Source organism: Pangasianodon hypophthalmus, chromosome 19, assembly GCF_027358585.1.
Source record: "Pangasianodon hypophthalmus isolate fPanHyp1 chromosome 19, fPanHyp1.pri, whole genome shotgun sequence".
Classification (NCBI taxonomy): domain Eukaryota; kingdom Metazoa; phylum Chordata; class Actinopteri; order Siluriformes; family Pangasiidae; genus Pangasianodon; species Pangasianodon hypophthalmus.
Genome location: NC_069728.1, coordinates 8,607,703 through 8,627,213, shown reverse-complemented (window position 1 = coordinate 8,627,213; position 19,511 = coordinate 8,607,703). Strand labels below are relative to the sequence as shown.

The 19,511-nt window shown below is 38.5% G+C and overlaps 1 protein-coding gene across 13 annotated transcripts in view; it reads left to right on the top strand.

The window, feature by feature from the left end:
• LOC113545183 (nesprin-2) overlaps positions 1 to 19,511 on the top strand; it is a 103,933-nt gene that overhangs the window by 52,721 nt on the left and 31,701 nt on the right. For 8 of the 13 annotated variants that reach the window (XM_053242392.1, XM_053242394.1, XM_053242387.1 and 5 more), the window contains 30 exons: positions 397 to 579; positions 808 to 945; positions 2,156 to 2,203; positions 3,308 to 3,493; positions 3,753 to 3,875; positions 3,986 to 4,168; positions 5,965 to 6,054; positions 6,293 to 6,409; positions 7,213 to 7,290; positions 7,382 to 7,912; positions 8,353 to 8,418; positions 8,530 to 9,069; positions 9,204 to 9,316; positions 9,460 to 9,589; positions 10,174 to 10,296; positions 10,493 to 10,627; positions 10,719 to 10,910; positions 10,990 to 11,091; positions 11,225 to 11,425; positions 11,802 to 11,963; positions 12,885 to 13,016; positions 13,828 to 14,012; positions 14,285 to 14,408; positions 14,489 to 14,671; positions 17,007 to 17,153; positions 17,241 to 17,417; positions 17,524 to 17,679; positions 17,790 to 17,945; positions 18,741 to 18,911; positions 19,171 to 19,304. In XM_053242392.1, coding sequence (XP_053098367.1) covers positions 397 to 579; positions 808 to 945; positions 2,156 to 2,203; positions 3,308 to 3,493; positions 3,753 to 3,875; positions 3,986 to 4,168; positions 5,965 to 6,054; positions 6,293 to 6,409; positions 7,213 to 7,290; positions 7,382 to 7,912; positions 8,353 to 8,418; positions 8,530 to 9,069; positions 9,204 to 9,316; positions 9,460 to 9,589; positions 10,174 to 10,296; positions 10,493 to 10,627; positions 10,719 to 10,910; positions 10,990 to 11,091; positions 11,225 to 11,425; positions 11,802 to 11,963; positions 12,885 to 13,016; positions 13,828 to 14,012; positions 14,285 to 14,408; positions 14,489 to 14,671; positions 17,007 to 17,153; positions 17,241 to 17,417; positions 17,524 to 17,679; positions 17,790 to 17,945; positions 18,741 to 18,911; positions 19,171 to 19,304 — 5,006 coding nt within the window. The remainder of the gene's footprint in view (positions 1 to 396; positions 580 to 807; positions 946 to 2,155; positions 2,204 to 3,307; positions 3,494 to 3,752; positions 3,876 to 3,985; positions 4,169 to 5,964; positions 6,055 to 6,292; positions 6,410 to 7,212; positions 7,291 to 7,381; positions 7,913 to 8,352; positions 8,419 to 8,529; positions 9,070 to 9,203; positions 9,317 to 9,459; positions 9,590 to 10,173; positions 10,297 to 10,492; positions 10,628 to 10,718; positions 10,911 to 10,989; positions 11,092 to 11,224; positions 11,426 to 11,801; positions 11,964 to 12,884; positions 13,017 to 13,827; positions 14,013 to 14,284; positions 14,409 to 14,488; positions 14,672 to 17,006; positions 17,154 to 17,240; positions 17,418 to 17,523; positions 17,680 to 17,789; positions 17,946 to 18,740; positions 18,912 to 19,170; positions 19,305 to 19,511) is intronic. The other 5 variants (XM_053242396.1, XM_053242390.1, XM_053242386.1 and 2 more) reach the window with 4 other exon arrangements.

Sequence of the window (19,511 nt, the reverse complement as noted above, 5' to 3'; positions counted from 1 at the left end):
GGAAAATGATAAGAAAAAGTAAAATTAAAAAAGAAAAGTAGCAGACAGATATGACAGATATGACAGACAGATATGTTTAAGGCTGTTAGTGATATGGAGACAACAGTATAAAAATATATTATTTGTAGCAGACCTTAATCTGTTTTATGAATTTGGTACACAATGAACCAAATTGATTATCCATATTAGGGGACTGTTGATCACACACACACACTCACACACACACACACAGACAGACAGTTAGCCATGAAACAGTTAGCATAGTGAATGGTGAAACAAGCAAACTTATTTTTAAGCCCTGCACACTATTATTTGAGACATCACTTAATTCAGTTACTCAAAAATACACTGTATTTTAAGCATGTAGGCATGTGTAATGTGTGTCTACATGTACAGCGGGTATGGGATGAATTGGACCAGTGGCACTCACGGATCGCTGAGCTAGAGGCAGAGGTTCAGGAGCTGGCTGAGGAGCAGCCTGAGAGAGCTCACATACTGATGGATGAGCTCACAAAGCCCCTGCAGCTCTACCAGGCTGTAGCCAAGCAGGCAGAGCAGAGGACTGCCTTCATTAACAGAGTGAGTACAGTTACATCCTGTCCTGTCATCATTCAGTAGAGCTTCAGAGCTCATGTCATGAGCTTCAGAGCTCATGTCTCCCAAAAGTGTCACCTCAGAGGAAGTGGTTGTTACAGGATTAGAGTTTATGTGGTTTTTTCAGCATTACTCAAAAAATAAACATTGACATGGTGCTTGTTATTTTTTATTATGTATCTATATGTTTATTTGTGTATGTGATGGATTTAGATCCCTACATATCTCCAAGAGTATGAGGACGTTCTGCGTAGCTCTACATGCTGGCTGACTGAGACTCAGTCCTGGCTAAAGACTCCTCAGACCTACACGACTGCCAAGTGTCTGCACAGCCATGCCAACTCCCTACAGGTCAGACCACTGGGACATTTAAAGTGCCTTCTGGTTAAACTCGCTCAAGGCATAGATCCAGATATGTCCTTGGGTATTCCACTAAAATTTGCAACGGTCTAGCTACCTAAAATTGTTTGCTTACAGTGGTCTGGATTAGCAACTAACATACTTAACCATTAGAGATTGGTTAATGGCTATAAATTGATAAGCATCACTTTGAAGTGGTTATGTTTTGTTTTGCACTGGCGATTCACATTACTACTTTTGACTAATGCTACAGACTCTCAATATCTGTTTTACATATTTAGAATATGTGTACTTCTCTATGCAGTCATCTTTAAACATTCTGTTTTTGTAATCACCTTTATTGCTTGTTTTGAGCAAGCTATGTTGTCATTTCACTAAACAGTATGGAGAGGGTAAATGAAAAAAAATTCTACAAAGGTCTGTGCACTGCAAAAAATTGTCATCTTAGCAAATGAAAATTTCTTGAGTATAGACCAATTTCTAGTATTTCTCAATATAATATTACAGTAAACCAAATATAAGATTCTTAAACCTATTTCTCGACATTTTTTATATTAATTTCATGCTTTAAGTTTTCTTATTCTATTGGCAGATAATTTTGTTTCTAGAAATAAATGCTAAAAATGAGCAAACGTATTTGGCAGTAGAGCAAGACTATTTCAAACCTGAAATTAGTAAAAAGGGCTAGAAATGGGCTTAATATTTTTATTGTAATGGTTTATTGTTATCCTATAATAGAAAATATGAGATAAATTTGACTATATTCAAAAGATTTCCACTTGCTATTGAAACAGTATACAACTGAGCAGATGAAGGTTAAGGGTCTTACTCAAGGACCCATCCATTGGTGGTGCTTGGATTTGAACTCACAGACCTCTGATCTGTACCTCAATGTCTTAACCCCAGAACCACCACTTCTCATGTCTAGCTTCCGCAGAACCTGCAAGGCTTTGTATTTAAAAACCTGGAGTCGCTGAACTATGTTCTTTCATACATTGATGGTATTTTTGGTGGTAATATGGTATTTTTGGTAATATGGTATTTTTCATGTGCTTGGTTCAGTCTGCGGAAAGACTTCACTGGGGCCATATCCGGAACAACCACTAAGAAAACTTCAGTATAATTTAGTGTTAAGTCATTGCTAACAATGGTGGTTATTAGCCATATCTAATTATCTTCATGTTTTTTTCCCCATCAACAGCAAATCCATGAACAAATCCAGCAGGTCTCACTCTGCCATTGCCGCACTGTGAGGGGCTTAATTTTTTTCTCTCACATACTCATTTAGTCATTTAATGTGAGCTAAGTATGTTGATTTCTTTTTAATCTCACAGCTCATGCTCTCAACACAAAGCCCAAATTGTAGGCTGTAAATGTGTGATTGCATAAATCAAGGCAAACTAATGGTCAGACTGCACTCATGCTCACAGTGAATGGCATATTTAGACCTTCCAGAAATAAAAATGCTTTCGCCCACTAAAAATGATCAGCGGTTGATAATTATATTAGTAGTTAATTAAACATGTAAGGCATTTTTTTCCAGCCTCAAATCTCAACTAATGGGGAGTATAGCTTGAATCTATCTATATAGACACCATGGATGAAAGTTTCCTAATTTTGATTCTCCTTTTGGAATGATTGTGAAATGCATGATGTTTTTATAAATTAAAAATGAACTAAAATGAGAATTTTGTTAATTATATACAGTGGGGTCCAATGTGACCACATAGAAAATTTTAAAAATTGTTTAAAAAAAAAAAAAAAAAAGGAAATGTGCAATATTTTGACTTTTCAATATTGAAATGTCGTACAATTTCTAGATCACTATTTAAAAGTAAGCTAATTTGTGATATTGACCATGTTAAATCCTTTGTACAAAAGGTCAGATTTTCCATTAGTCTTATCCCTTCTATTGAAGCATGTGTTCAGATGACATGCCAATGGATTTGATCTAAAATGGATCATCAGATTTTACACAAACTTGTGGAGTCTGTGTCAGCTCGAGTACACACTGTCAGTAAAGCAAAAAAGGGGACGTATCAAATACTAAGAAATTCTGAAATTCATGTGAATATTTTTTTTTAAATTCTACTTGGTGTATAAATTTTAAATTTTGATGATGTTATTCATAATAAAAACCTTTGTGTTTAATTGAAAAAGAAAGCCAAACAGAAGCATTTTCACTAGCGGTCTCAGACTTTTGGAACCCACTGTATGTAATTTGTAGTATCAGAAATTCTCTGAAGGGATAAAAGACCCTAGGGGTTTTTCTCTGATCATGCTTAGTATGGAGGATTAATATATAGTTTCACATCATCTGTTTTTGAAGTCTGAGATGCTGTTTGGTTGACAGATGATGCTGGATGAGTCGGAAGGGATGCGAGGGTCTCTGGAGGCTTTTGGGTCTTCACTCCATGAGATATCAGCTGTATGTGACACCAGCACTGAAGAGCAAAACATGTTGCAGATCTGCACCAACATTAGCCACATGCAGCACAGTGTTCTGGAGCCACTGTCTCAGCTCCAGCATGCAGCAGCAGTAAGCAGCAGAGTCACTGGTTACACATTCATAAAGACTTAAGACTGATTTAAATAGCATATTTATATTAATATGGAGTAATTTATTACTGTGATATACTCTCACTGGTGACATTATTAGGAGCACCTGTACACCTGTGCATTCATGCAGTTATCCAATCGGCCAATTATATGGCAGCAGCGCAGTGTATAAAATCATGAAAATGCAGGTCAAGAGTTTCATTTAATGTTCAGGTAATGTTCTTCTGTTGTCTGTTTAGGAGATGGATGCAATTGAAGCAGAGGTGAAGACAATGGAGAAGAGTATCACGAAGATCAGAAGTATCTTATCTACTGTAGAGACACAGGACATACCTCTAGAGGAGCATCTTCAAAACAGACAGGCAAATCCAGCCACAGCTATAAAATAATAGCAACTTGTTTGTTACTTATAGTGAAAATACGCTCCCTATTCATGATATCTCCTCATAATGATTTTCATTTTGATCTTCAGGTAATCCTGGAAAACCTGCAGGCCATGCAGAGGACCTTAGCTGAGATCGAGAGGTGCAGGGATGGCCTGGGTCTGCCTACAGGAGCCGAACTCAGTCTCTCAGTCTTCCACAGAGCCGAGCAGCTTCATCCCCATATCAGTGAGCTCCAGCAACTCACTGAGGAGCAAAGCACTGCATTGAGGGTCTGTACCATTCTGCTGATCACTGTGTGTGATTTATAGCAGTGCAAAACATTATATAATAGGCACAATGGCTATATTTATACTGCAAGTGCTCAATTCTGATTTCCTCCTCAAATCTGATTTTGGCAGTGGTGGCTGCGGGTAATATTAGATGGGAGGGCTAAAATCTAATGTCTATCAATAGCTTGACTATTAACTAGTAACTATTAAACAATCAAGCCCATAATGCTTTACTGGGTTTATTCTGCATTTCCTATGAATAACAAACACAGTAAAAAGAAAGCTTTAACTCAGTCTATCAACTTTTAGTTTCTCCTCCAAACACATTTTAGGGGAAAAAAGATGATAAATAATCCACTTCTTTGACGTTCATTACACCCCCATGTAACACGACTACTGACACGGCTGTTTCTGATGCATGAGATCTCAGCATGGCTGCATGAGATCCGGGTTAAACCTAGCCCACAGTGTTGCTTCATGTCAGTCAAAATAAGTAATCAGACACATTTGTTTTTGTTATTTAATATAACTTGTGCATATATTCACTTCAGATTTACACACCTAATACTTTGCACTTGAACATCATTGAAAATCAGGGGATAGATCTTAAATATGCTGTGCAAATTTCTAAAACAAGAATAGAAAGAGTTACAAAAAGTGTTTGCAAGCTGTGATAGCTGCATGTTAGGTGTTAATACAGACATAGTAGGGTGTCCAAACTTTTGCAGATACAACAGTTACTGTTTTTTCTCAATTTTTCAAATATATATTAACTGTGCATTAATATTTGCAGAAATATAATGTTTGCTGCAGAGCTTGTGTTTTCACTTCAAAAATCGACAAAATATATAATTCAGTGAGGGCCAAACATTTGTGTGTGTGAGTGTGTGTGTGTCTTTCTTTCTTTCTTAAATGAAATATTGAATGATATGTGAATATAAGAAGATATAAGATGTGATATAAGAAGAAAACAACATTTTATTACATACAAATTTTATATTGCACAATTCCAGTGCCAATAACTTGTTAAGTCACTGGAATAATTTCAGCCCATTATTACAGATTCTGACAAATATAAAACACTCTATGATAATGAAGCTCTGAAAGGTCACTTTTTATGTTTATCTGTTGGCATTAGCTCAGATCTTTTAACCACATTTCTCTGTCCTTGGCAGTTTTATAGCTGCTGGTAGTGTTTGAGTCTCTTATCTTACATGAAAGCGGTTTGGAAAGCTCTGACCTACAGAGCTCTGTCCTGAAGGCTTTAATAATGTTTTTGGGCCAATAATACATGAGTGATTTAAGAGATTCAGTGAATCACATCTCCTACAGCAATGATAATTACAAAATTATCATGGGAACCTGGTACGTAATATCTGGCGTAATCATTGTTAAGAAACATTTAGAAATTAGAGGACAAAGTGTATCTGTCTGTTCTTTAAATATTAATAACTCAATCAAGTACACTATCAACAAATGTCAGAATTTCCCATGTTCCTTGTGACCTTTGGCTCTTGGCTCTGTTTGACATGTTTGGCCATGGTATATCATCTGATGAAAGTACATAAAATGTCTCTTACATTTACATGATATTATAAATCTTTCTCCTAATCTTTTATGTCTGTGAGAATAAGAGGAAGGAAGCTTCCCTTGGGCTCAGAACAAGTTTAATGAAAAAATCTTTAAGAATTAAGAATATTTGCTGGAGTACAAGTTGTAATTACTTTTTAAAATTGATGTGTTGTTATCCTACTTTGCTTCATTCAATAAACCTTGTGAGCTGTCTTTTTCCCTAGGCTGCTGTTGGTCACTCCGTGGCTCTTATCTCTCCGTCTGATGGAGGAATGGTATCAAGTACTGGCCTTCACTGCTCTAGGGATGTGATGGTGAGTTCAGCATCCACTGTCACACTGATCAATCAAATGCATGGCTAAGCACATTTCAAATATTCTCATATGTGCTTTGAATAGATGAATACAAATCAAGTGCAATCACAAAAACTGAAGCAGAACAATTTCTGTGAATTGACTTCAAATGATGAGAAATTTTAGCTTAGGAATGAATTTAAGACAATGAGGTTAGTGAAGTTAAACTTCTTGGAAAAAAAATCTTGGAACTGTCAAGCAGGTGCCTATGGAAACAACATACTCAAAGGAAGATGATGATGATGATGATGATGATTATGAGGATGAAGGCAGTCACTCTTCGTCCTCTGAGACTCTTACTTGCAGTGCTCCAGAGGTACAAGAAACATTTATGTTGTACAGGGTGGCTCTAGTTTCTCTGCCACACCAGATCTGGTGGAATTGCTTTTCACTTCCTAGAAGTTTTCCACTTTTCACTGTGCTTTCTAATCAAGTCTCATTCAGCTTTTTTCATGCTTAAATTTTTCCCATCCTGTCTCTGTGGGTACACAAAATAAAACTTTATATTCCTGTCTCTTCCTGTTTAACAAACAATCAGATGTACATTTGTTGCCTCTCTCTCTTTATAAGTGCACATCTCTTGTGTTAATTTGTTTTTGTACAAATTTTAAAAAGTTTTGATCCAAATGTCTAGTCTCAGACATTTTTTCCATCTCTTAGGAAAAGCTATAACAAATTCCATTTCCTCAACAATATGATTAATACATGTTTCATACATGATTTTCTCTAATATAGTGTAAGTATTAAAAACAGTTACTGTTAAATTATTGAAACAGTAGCAGTGTTAACGCTACTTTTTAAGGCCATTCATGTGTTAACATACCAGAATTTTAAAAATATCTTCAAACAGCTAAACCAATTTGCCTCTCTTTAATTGATCTCTTCTTGAGTATCACTGTTTGAGTTTAATATATGCTGAGATCCACATTTGAATATTACTGTATGTGTTGTTTTTTCCCTTACATACACCAGTAATTTGCTATTCTAATTAGTGGTGCTGTCAGATTCAGCTGCTCAGCTCATCTCTCTGAAGCATTCTCCAATCTGTATTCTCCAGTTTTAACAACCTGTTTCAGTTGTATTGCTTTACTTACTTCATCCAATTTCTCTGGAACACAGGACCCAGATGAGATTTCAGTAGGTGAAAATCCTGGTGAAACCAGTGGTGCCACTGTGGTCCAAGTGTCTGTCACTAAGGTAATTTTCATATAAATTTTGTGAATTGAATATTAGCACCTGTATTGTAGAGATCATTGTAGAGAGGTTCATGTGAAACTTCAATCTACAGGAATCTTTTCCTGGAGCAACAGAAATGCCAGTGGAGACTAAACTAGAAAGTGTTACTTCGTCTACCGAGCTTAAAACAACTATTTCAAATACAACAAACAGCAGGTCAGTTGATGATGACACAGCTCATGTGTCTGTTACAACTCCAGCAATGTTATTACCTGTGACAGTTGATCCTGCTGTGCAACTGAACATACCAACTAAAGAAACTGAGGAAACACCGGAGGACAATAAATATCCGGAAACAACAGAGATGCCTGAAGGAGTGACACATAAAAATGAACTAAAACCAGAGCAGACAGGAACATCTGCTGTAAAGCCGGGACCGGTTTGTAAAAACAAGAACGTTGCAGACATGAAGACTGAGTCCAGCATTCAAGAAATATTAACTGATCAAGTTGAGGAGTCCAGATCCAAACCTACTGAGAAAGAAAATAGGACATGCACTGCGGTCAGTGAGGATCATAAGCTAGTTGAGACTACAGTTCCTACACTGGACACAGACACCATCTCTCAGGAGGACAAAGCACTGGTAAACTATTTTATTACAGCCACCTTGCAGCTATTAGTGTCTGAATTATTGTTTTAAAGTCTTGTGCCTACAGTATGTTTACTGCTAAATTATTACTTGTGGTCCCGTCTGCAAGTCTAAGATACAAAGACATATTGGACTTCAGTGCAAAGTCAGTCTCAGTTTTAAATAATATATTGAGCACGGAGTAACATTTCTGTTAGTGTTTGATAGATGATAAGATAAAACAGTCCACTTTGTGTTGCTTTTTAACTTCACTATCTGACCATAGAGCACACATACAACAGTAATTTGCTCTATGAAAAAACCTACTTGAGGCTGTCAGATTCAGCTGCCCAGCTCTTCTGGCTTCAAGAGACAGGCAACTATTCAAGAGCTCTGTCTTCAGCCATCCGGTCTGTTTTTAACAATCTGTCTCTGTTTTATTCCATTTAAACTAGGACCCAGTGGATGAAGCTCCTGCTGAAACCACCTCTGCCATTGTGGTCCAAGTGTCTGTCACTAAGGTACAGGTTACCTTCTTCTTCATATTGTATTAATTGAATATTAATTCATATCTTTTGGAGAATCGTGTGCTCTAAGCTTTCACAACTGAAATTCAGTTTTCCAATTTACAGGAATCTCCTCTTAAAGAAATTGAAAAGTCAATGGAGCCTGTACCCTTGAAAACTGAGACTAAACCTGAAAATGGTACTTCATCTAAACAAAAGTCATTTGCTAAAGACGCTGGTCCTGTATCTGCCACCATTTGTCTACAACATCTTGATACATCAATACCTGTGACACCTGATCCTGCTGTGCAACTTAACATATCAGCTAAAATAACCAGTAACGAGACCGAGGAAATGCTGAAGGACATCAAACAGGCAGAAGCAATGGAAAAGCCTGAAGGAGTGACAGAGAATGATACACTAAAACCAGAGTTGATAGGGGCATCTAATGTAAAGCCTGGACTAGTTAGTAAAGACAAGGACATTGTAGACATGGGGACTGAGTCAGACCTTCAGGAAATGTTGGAAGAGTCCAAATCCAAACCCATAGAGAAAGAAACAGTGAGACAATCTGCAGTCAGTGAAGATCAACAGAGAGCTGTCTCCTTCTTGGCTGTAGTGCCTATAGTGGACACAAACACTACTCCTCAGGAGGACACAGCACTGGTACGCTAATCTATTACACATAATATCTCTGATATACTAAGTCATTAACAGATAATGCATTGCTTATAGTAGAATACTTTAATTCCAGAAATGATGAACAAATAATTATTCTATTTCTGTTTCTTTTACAACAGGAGGTACAGAAGGAGCTACAAGAGCAGAGAGATCTGATAGAGGCCATTGCTCGCCAGAACAGTAGCGCTGATCTGGAGCAGGAGGACCAGACACAGTCTCAGAAACGTGCAGGGTATGACACCGATCTATTCCCTTTCCAAGCAAGTCCTTGCCTTGTTTGGAAAATCTGGCAAATGGTTGCTTAGCTACTTTTCCAATAAGGTGCATAGGAAGCACATAAACAACATGTTCTCTGTTCATGTTCTCTGTGTTTAGATCCATTGGTGGGGGTCTGTATGTTTCTGAGCAGCCAACAGAGATGGAAGTGACCTGGGCCCAGCTTCACCTGAGACTAGACCTTCTGCTGGACTCAGTAAACACTAAGCAGGACAGAACTAAATTAGAGGTCAATGTCAGTCCTAAAGAAATTCTCTGTGTGTGGAACCCTAGTCTGGTTTGGTTGTAGCAAGAACACAATTCAACCCTGATTGGACCCATTTGAGGGACATGAACCAAACTGTGGGTTTTAGCTGTCAATTCTAATATGATAGATTCCTAAATTGGAGTGCTGCAGAACTACAAATTGTGTGCATAAAGTGTGCATAAATGTAAAAGTGTGCATACATTTCACAAAGAATACTGATTTTTTTCTTTTCTTTTTTTTTTTTTTACTCTTATTTATCACTGACTCAATTTTGTCTGCTTTCTACAAGCATTTCTTTACATTTCCTGTCCAATAAATGAGAAACTTTAAGTTAAGTTTTTTCTTACTTAAGTTTTTTTTCAGGTCTGCTTAAAGCTATGCAGTGTTAAACTGAATTGTTTCACAATAGAAAACAGAAATAAAAAGTATTAATTACACTTATTTGGAATAGGCAAACAGACTAATATGTAGACCAGATAGACCAGCATGAGCACACCTTTAACAGTGTTTGTATTAGGTAAAAGCTGTTGTGTTGCTAAGTTATTATTCCGTGTCTTTCTCTCCAGGTGAAAAGTGTAGCTGAGGATGAAGTGGGTAATGATGCTAGATCTTCTATCACCCAGGAAATGCATGGGCATGCTGAGCGACTTCGGCTTATCCATAATAAGAGACTCAGCCTGGCCACTCCAGTGAGTTTGAGGCTGTCCCATCGCAGTGCTGAGAACAATGTCTTAAATTATTCCTCATTAAGGGGACATATAGACATTTGGACTGGGTCTTAGTTGCATAACCCACACTTAAAAACACATTTAATTGCATTTATTGGATTAGATATGAGGTTATGTTCATCTGTAGCTAAATCTTATGACTGATTATTCCATTCAGGCTGGTATTGTTCAATCTGAGCTGTGTGAGGCCTTGACTTGTCTGAGTTACACACTCTCAAGAATCACACACACACTTCAGTCTCCATCAGAGAGGAGCAGAGAGACCAGCCAGCTCCATCTGCTCAATATGCAGGTAGCATATGATACCACCTTAGTTAGATATTCTACTAAAAAATGTTATTAATATGTTAGTTACTGTAGTTTAACTCCACTCTACTTCTCAGTGTCTGTCATCACAGCTGGCTTCTATTAGCAGTATGATAAACAGTATGGGCCCAGAAATCACTGTCTCTGAGGTCTCGGATGCAAAGTCCTGTCTGGAGCGACTCAGTAGCTGCATATCCTCCATTCAGAGAGCCTTATCATTGCAAGAGGAGCTGCTGAGTAGGCAGCTAGGTCATACTCCACAACTTCAGGTTTGTCTTCATAAGCACCTATAGTGTTTTAGAGTTCTAGATGCTTCAGTATGAGTAATTTCTATTCCATATTATATAGATTGCAGAGCAGTTGCTTGAAAGTCCAGTATCTGTACTGGAGGCCAAAGGAGCGCAGCATAGTAAATCAACCAGCTTCATTCAAGATCTGCCCAGCCTACAGGTACGTTGTCATTCTCCTTCCCACTGCAGTAAGGAAAAAAAGCATCTTGTACAGGAGACTTTTCTTCTCTTAAAGTAGCACAAGGTAATCTTAGTGTTACTGACTAATCTAATCTCTTGTGCTGTGCTCTCAGGGTGTGGAGGGCAAGGTGTGGAGTTCCGTGCGAGAGGACAAGAGGACAGAGCAAGAGGTTTCAGCACTACACCGCTGCTATCAGGCTAATCTACAGGGCCTGAGGGATATGTTGGAGCTGGGCTCCGAGCGACTTCTACACAGCCAAGTCACGCATCAGCACAGCTGCAGCCAACTCCAGAGCCTGCTTAGAGGACACAAGGTACACACACTCATTCACGCATGCATGAGCATCTCAACCTAGTAATCTTAGAGTGTAAGAGTAGAGTGTAGCTCACAGGTAGGCCCATTCTACCTTGTTTCATTCAGCCTGTGTAAATTTGCAGAAAATAATATTGAAACAGCTTTTCCTCAGTACCTTCAAAACATTTTCAGACTAGACCAATATCTTGGCTTCACACCAGACCGAAGTCTAGCAGCCTCCTGCGTTTTGTATGCAATACTATACATCATGCTTGGGCTCACACCTTACAAGGCTGAAAGACTGGGTAAAATGGCACCTATAAGCAGCATTTGATTGATGATTGATGAACGATTTAATTTATTTGACATTTAAAGTCTAATAAATATTCTGACAGAGGTACTTCAAGGAGTTGAGGTGGTACCATGCGATGATCCAGCATCTATCCAAGCAGATACCAGAAGGAGCAGTGCAAGATCAAGAAGAAGTTGAACAGTTGATCTCTAAGCTCGTACTGCAGGCTTCAGAACAAGGAGTTCACATACAGCACAACTTAGAGGTACCTATGGAGCAGGGATGTAACCAAATATGATATGATACATTATTTAGAATGAATATGTAATGTGTTCTAAACAGATACAAATACAGATATGAGTATGAGGCACACTTTTTTTTCAGAAACTTGCCAGCGAGATTCAAATTAAGATAATGAATTTAAGACAGAAGTGGGGAATATTATGGACTTCACATAGGAGGAACCCCTCCTCTTTATTTTGGGTCCTCTTCCACAACCTTCCCAACATGTGCAATGTTTAGCATTCACAACCCCCTTTTGCTAATGGATGTTGAATTATGTTGTTCATAAGAGTAGCCAACTGTATTAGGCTCTTAAATGGCACAACAGAAAAGTGTTCGCTTTATCATCTGGAGAGCACGAGTTTGAATCTTGAAGATGCCACAGCCATCCGGGGCCAGGAGCCGGATGAGGAAACTCAGAAAATCGGCCATGCCATTGTGGTGTAAGGGATGGCATACTCTCTCTAGCATGTCTGTCATAGCAACATTAGCCAATCATGGGCATTTGTAAGCTCATGAAAGTAGAAGTCAGTTAGCACTTTACTCCAAGTGTGATATGTGAGGAAGCCTGAGCAGCAGTTCAAAAAGTTACGGTTGGCTAGCTACATGTGTCTTGGAAGAACATGTTAGTCTTCACCCTCCCTAGTTGGTAGCTGTCATATGATAGGGAAGAGCTAGCTGGTGCGAATTGGCAAACGACCAAACTGCAGAAAGTATAGGAGCATAGTAACCAGCTTTATCTGTGTTTTGAGGGAATTTATAGTCTTAATTAATGAATTAATATTGCTTAATAACATTCATTTTTAACAATATTTAACTGACTGTCACCTTTTAAATAGTGTAAGTCCAGGTGAGTCTGCTTTAGGTAATTAATGTAATTTCTCTATAAACTTCCTTGCTGCAGGAGTGCTCTCGATATGAAGAGATGGGAGTGAAACTGGGGAGGCAGCTGGAAAAGCTGGAGGCAGCAATGCCCAGTAATGATCTGAACTCAGAACCTGAATCACAACTACGAGACCGACTGCAGGCCTACCAGGTAAGATCTACTCCTTAAAATTTTCAAAAGAAGAATGGGCAAAATCCCATTTCTGTAATTGCTGCCTGGACGAGGTCCTGAGAGTGTAGATTGTTCACACAAATCCCATTTTCAGTAGACACTGACAACTTGATTACCCAGTTATACTTTCCCTGCTTTCCCTTCATGGTTGCCTACCTCTCATTATTGCGTTTTTATCTGGTGATGTTCATCTCTGTCTGCGCCAAACTCATTAGACTTGGTGATATGGAGGACATGAGGAGGTCCATCCTGTTCAGACGAGTTATTTGGCAAGCACTCAGATGAACTAGTGCAAGCAGCTTTGGTAGATGAGGCATGAAGGAGATGGGGGAGAAGGGCCTTCTCTTTGTGATGGATTCATTGGCCGTGGGTTGCATGGGACCCTTTTCAGCACACTCTATTCCAAATCAAATTACTTGGCTAGGCTGTTGCCATGTCTGTGGAACTCCATGTTCTCCCAGCCGCTTTGACTGCTCTTGTATTATTTCTTCCCCCACAATTACGGAAGCTCATTTCTCAGCCCAATTGACTCATGCATAGTGGCGAGCGGTGCCTATTGGACAGCAGTAATAGATTTATGCTGAGCTTTATTCCCATTCCTCAGTCCTCAAGAAGAAGGACTTGAGGGGGGGCTGATGTTACCATAGCACTGAAAGGGATGGCGTGGATGCAAGGAGAGAGAAAGATTGGGGGCCAGGGCTGAGTGCAGGTGATGAAAAAAACATCTTTATTTTTCTTTTTATCTTTTTCTCTCTTTCTTTCTGTTCATCTCCTCACCTTTCACTGTCAGCAGTTGCAAAGGCTCCTTGAGGACAGCAGGCCCCAGTTGGAGCTTCTGCAAGCCCAGGGTTTGTTTCCTGAGAGAGTGAATCATGCTGGTCCAATTTCAGAGCTTCAGAGTAACTGGCTAGCTCTCCACAGACAGCTGGAGCAGGAGATCCAACGCACAAAGGAGATGCAAGTCAGCTATGATAGGTCTGGATCCTAGACTAATACAAGCTCTACATTCTGTGGTTCTCAATCTTGGGCCTGGGGATCACGTAAACTGTGGTTTCTCTGCTCTAACATTGCTGGATTAATACCTAAATAAATTATGTTAGAGATTAAAATTTAGCAGTGTGTAATGTCTCCAGATCTTGAATTTAGAACCAATGGTTGATATGATGCTGTATCATTATGAACCTTTATATAAAACATACGATCTTGTTTACTTCATGCTAATATTTGCTAACAAATTTGTTTTGTAGGTTTATTTGCAGTTCTGCTGAACTGGAAGTTTGGATTGCTTCTGTACTTGTAAATGTGCAGCTGTGGAACAATCTCTGTGATCCTAACCCACCTGATTCAGAGTTTCTTCTGCCAAATATCATGGTGATTATCAGTCTACTTACAGTGTAAGTGAAAACAGATGGTTTCTTAACTGGGTTTTAACGATATGCTGTTTGTTGTAGAACTTCTTTAAGGAGCTGGAAAGAAGGTCTGTACAGAAGGCCACTGCAGTGAGAGCAGGCACGCAGGTCCTGCAACTGTCAGACACTGAGGCTCCTGAACTACGCCAACATTTGGTTCAGCTTGAGAAAGACTGGACAGAGCTCACTAATGCTGTACCGTCTGTTCAGCACACACTGCAACAGGTAGGCTTCCCTCACACCCTGTTTTTCTAATGCCATGTCTGTCTATTTTAGTAGGAAGGAGATTCTGGAAGTGGGTTAGATTTGCAATGCGTAGACAGTTTTTAAAGAATTGAGGTTAACAGGCATGCTGTATTACCAACTAGCACTGTTAAAGGAATACACCTGTGTAGTGTATGTGTAGTGTATGAGTGATTAACATGAACAGGAATTGACATACACAAAAAAAGAGCAGAAACCTGTTGCCTTAAAAAAAATTAATACAGGTCTAATGGCAGTTGCTGTATTCTATCACTAACTGTATAAAATATGTGCCTATATAATGCATATTCAGCTTTAGAACTGTTGCAGTCTGTGAAAATCTTAGGATGAGACACACCAAAGCTTTTTGAGCTTACTTTTTTTACGTACTGTATTTTAAGGCACATTCCTTTCTTTGAAAAAAAATAGACCCATTTCCAAAAGAATAAATTCTACACATTTGCCTTAAAAAAACAACTTTTGTCTAAAGAATTCATAAAAGTATTGTATTATTCTACTGACTGCCCCAAAGATTGTCCCTAGCAGGCTGGACTACTGCAACAGCCTGTTTACTGATCCTTCAAGACCATCAGACGCCTACAGCTTATTCAAAATGCAGCAGCTAGAATGATTACAAATGGAAACTGAGCATTTTATCCTGGTATTAAGATGCCTACACTGACTGTCAGTCAGTTACAGGACTGATTTTTTTTTTATTTATTGCTGCTTGTCACAAACTCAATACATCTCGGTTCTACCTGAATAATACAAACATAACAGGCCTCTGAGTTCACTAGGGACCAGTCATCTAGCAGTTAGGACCAAGTATAGTGAGGCTGCATTTAGCTTCTATGTTGCCCAAAGCTGGAAGCAGCTGCCAGAATATTTCAGATATGCCCCAAATTTAGACATCTTTAAGTACAAACTAAAAAAAGTCTCTTTTCCTGTGCCTTTGAGACTTAGCACTTTCAGCCCACACTTTGCACTTCTTTTTAATTATTTATATTCATATCTATTTTATGTCTTTCATTTCTTTTCTTTCCTTGCCTAGTCCTTCTTTATAATGATTTAACAGGTTTTCTGTTCAGTACAAACATATCACCCATGTGCTAAGGTTGTGGTAGTGATTAAGTCGATAAAGCTGGAGAATTCTTTAATATAATATAATATTTATTTATAATAGTGATATAATCATTGCTAATAGCATAAATCGATTTGATTGTTCCTAAATAATAGTAATGTTAGAATGTGAACATTCTTTAGCTTGCATATTTTCTCCCTCTCATGTTTCGTCTTGCCTCTATATCTCCGCCTATATGATTATACACATTCTAGCACTTTATTTGAAGGGTGCCTACATAGTGCTTTTATAACACATTCATAAGCATTACATAAATATTTTAGGAAGCAAAGCAAAGCCTTTATAAAAGGCTTATGTTAAAACTGATGTTGGAGGTTTTATGCAGCTTTGTCTTTACATGAAAGTAAAAACAACAGCTGTCTATTATTTTTATAGGTTGACTGAGATACTATATTACTGTGATTCTTTTAAATCCATATCTTGTTAGAAGTTTGCTTTTTTTTATCATGACACTTTGAAAAAGTTCATAAGAGTGTTATAAATGTACACTTGACATTTTAACACTTGAGTTTCAGGACATAAAATCATTCATTTCCTGGCATATGGGCTTCATAAATAAGAAGCTATATTGGGTTGGGGCTAAGAAGTAGATAAGTACATAAGTACACTTCACAAAAGGTAAGATGCCAGACATTTCTGCCAATATTTTATTACGGAAGTTCCATTCCACTGCTTCTTATGAATGATTTTAGTTCACTCAAACTGAAGTGTTAATCAAATTAGCATTTATAACACTCTTGTGAAGCACTGTGTGTACTTTCTACAACTCTCTCAAAGTGTCGTGAATGTTATGTTAGTAAAACATAAGCTAATAACTTGTATGATATGAATAAAAAAATACAGTAACACATACTGAAAATTAATGGCTGTTGTTTTCTCTTCCATTTAAAGACAAAGTTGTATAAATCCTGCAGTATCATCTTACACTTTTTGACATAAGCCTTTCATGAATTCTCCAGCATTACATTATAAAATATTTATGCAATGCTTTGAATGTGTTGTTAAGGTACTATGTAGGTACTATAAGAGTTACTGATAATTCTTATGTCTATTACTATATAGAATTCCACTTTGTGTGCTTTTGTGACCAACATGTATCTCGCTAAGTATTTGTACAGTTCAGAATCATTCTACTCTCTGTCTAATGTTTACCCTCATGCTCTGCTTCCATGCTAGCTGCTAGCAGGTCTAGGTCAGAGTGAGGTCAGGGCTTATCTGTCCACCTGGCTGGAGCAAATGAAGAGCAGACTGGAGGAGGAGAGCTCCAGAGAGCATCATGTCCTGAACTCTACTGAGCTCACCACTCTTCTACAGCATCTGAAGGTATCACTTTATTCAGAATAGCATAAGTTTAAATGGAGTGTGTGTTGTCATAATTGCACTATGAGAACCATTGGTGGTATTCCTCAGGACTTTAAAGCAGAAATGACAAGCCGGCAGCCATGTGTAGACTTCCTCAACCACTCTGTAGAAGAGGCGGGCTTTGTGGATGATGCAGCCAATCGTAATGAGCGTTTGACCCTTGCTGAGCAATTGGGAGCCCTCAATCTAGATTGGATCCTCCTACATAGAAAGATTGACATCAAGGTAGAGACAGGGATTTCATCCTGAGACTGGAATCAGTATTTTTTTTGTACATCATCGGTTACTCTTAATATAGCTCTTATCACAATGCCATACTTTTTGTCTCCAGATGCGAGAAATAGAGCACAAAAAGCAGGACTGTGCACAGAGAGAGGGACGTCTGCGGCAACTCTGCAGCTGGATCTCAGTGCAGGAAAAGAAGATGAGAGTGAATGGGAGGCCAGCTGGCTGGACACAGATACAGCAAGCTTTAAAGGATTCTGAGGTCTACATTTCAGCCAAGAGCTTTGAGAGAACTATTTTTTAAAGCTATAGTTGATCATTAATTTGCACAATTTTATGGAGACATGGAGGAACTTAATCATTTGTTTGCAGGAGGAGGAGGAAAAGTTAAAGCTAAAATCCACTGAGCTTCTGCAGTTGAGAACTCTTCACATGTTAGGGCAGAAGGATGGCCAGCACCCAGGAGATCAGACATTCTCCTCGCAGGTGGAGAGCACCAGTGAGCAGTGCCAGACTCTGAGGCAACAGGTACATCCTTATTGACACCACACATGGAACAGAGAGGGTGAAGGCTAACACATGCTTCCTCCAAGAAACATGAAGCCACCCAATTGCATCTTTTGGATCTGCTGCTCATGCAGTATCTCAGCGCAGAGTAACACACTCGGAGGAAAGTGCTGTTTGCTCTCTTCCACATACATGAGCTGACAGGCACCCATGTTTGGCTAGTGTCTCTGTAATTGACAGGGTAGAAACAGTATGTCATCCCCATTCAAAGAGCACAGTTACCTAACAGCAATAAGGCAGATGCTTTTCTGTTGTGCCAATCAGGAGCTGCAAAATTATATTTCAGTTATAGATGCTACTTTTAGATTTTACTTGTAACTTTATTTATAGGTTGACAGCTGGCTGACATAACAAATTGTGTTTGTCTTGTGACCTTTTGTGTGAGCAAAATTTACGTGAGTTTTAATTTGTAGAGACAAGAGAAAATGTGTTATATTTAGTTTAGATGTTGAAGTGGGGTCACGTAAATAGTACATCCAAAAAAAACAGGACTTTGGGAAATAAGAGGGAAAAGTTGGCTTACAGCGAGCCAAATTAGCAATACTTCAGCATTACATCAGTACTGTAAACTTGCTGTAAGCTTGTTGTCAGTCATGACATCTTTCAAGGAGAAATATAGAGAACTCTGCAAAAGAAAATTTGCCATTTTGCAGGATGTCCATCTTATTTCACAGGTTAAGCTATGATCTGTGTATGGGATGCTGAAGGTGTTAGATATTCTACTGCTATCATATCACATGTTCTCTCCAACTGCAGATGAGTGTTGTTCGGGGTGTTCTGGTCGGGCTGAAGGAGCAGTGGGCTCAGTTGGACGCAGCACTAAGGGATGTAGCACTACACACTATTGGCATGGCCTATAAGCTGGAGTGCAGCAAGATCCCTACATTGTCACTCCAGCAAAGCAAAGAACATGTAGATCAGCTTCAGGTAAAAAAAATTTCCTTGGTGAATGACTAAACCTTATGGCCTAAATGTTATTGCCATATATTTTAAGAAAGAATGAGTGAAAAGAATAAATCTAGGAGTAGTGAAAATCTCTAAAAGCATTTAAATAATGTTTACCGTGCTTGATTTTGTTGTTATTATTAAATTTGAGTCATTGTTTAAGGTGTGATGCTTGAGAGTCTCCAAATATCTCACTAAATATTCATTACTTTAGTGGTATGAAGCTGTTTCTTGTCCACAGGAGCTTCAGATGGAGGTAGAAAGATCAGAGCAGACTTGGACAAACTTGGCCAGTCTTTTTTCAGAAATGAAAGACAAAATCCACCCTGGTGCTGCTGTTCTTCTGTCTAATGAATTGGATCAAAAGAAAGCACGGTCAGTAAGCTAATTTCTACAGCATGGTCACTTCCACTTTGGCCACTTAATGTAGCTTTGACAGTTATTTAATAGAATAGTTAGAACTGCATTTAACTTAACCATGGACAATGATGAGATACTACAATAGAATGATATGCCATAAGGACCTTTTGGAATTAGTGAAAAATGCACTTGTTGCCATTTCAGTGAGAAGAGTTGTCAGCC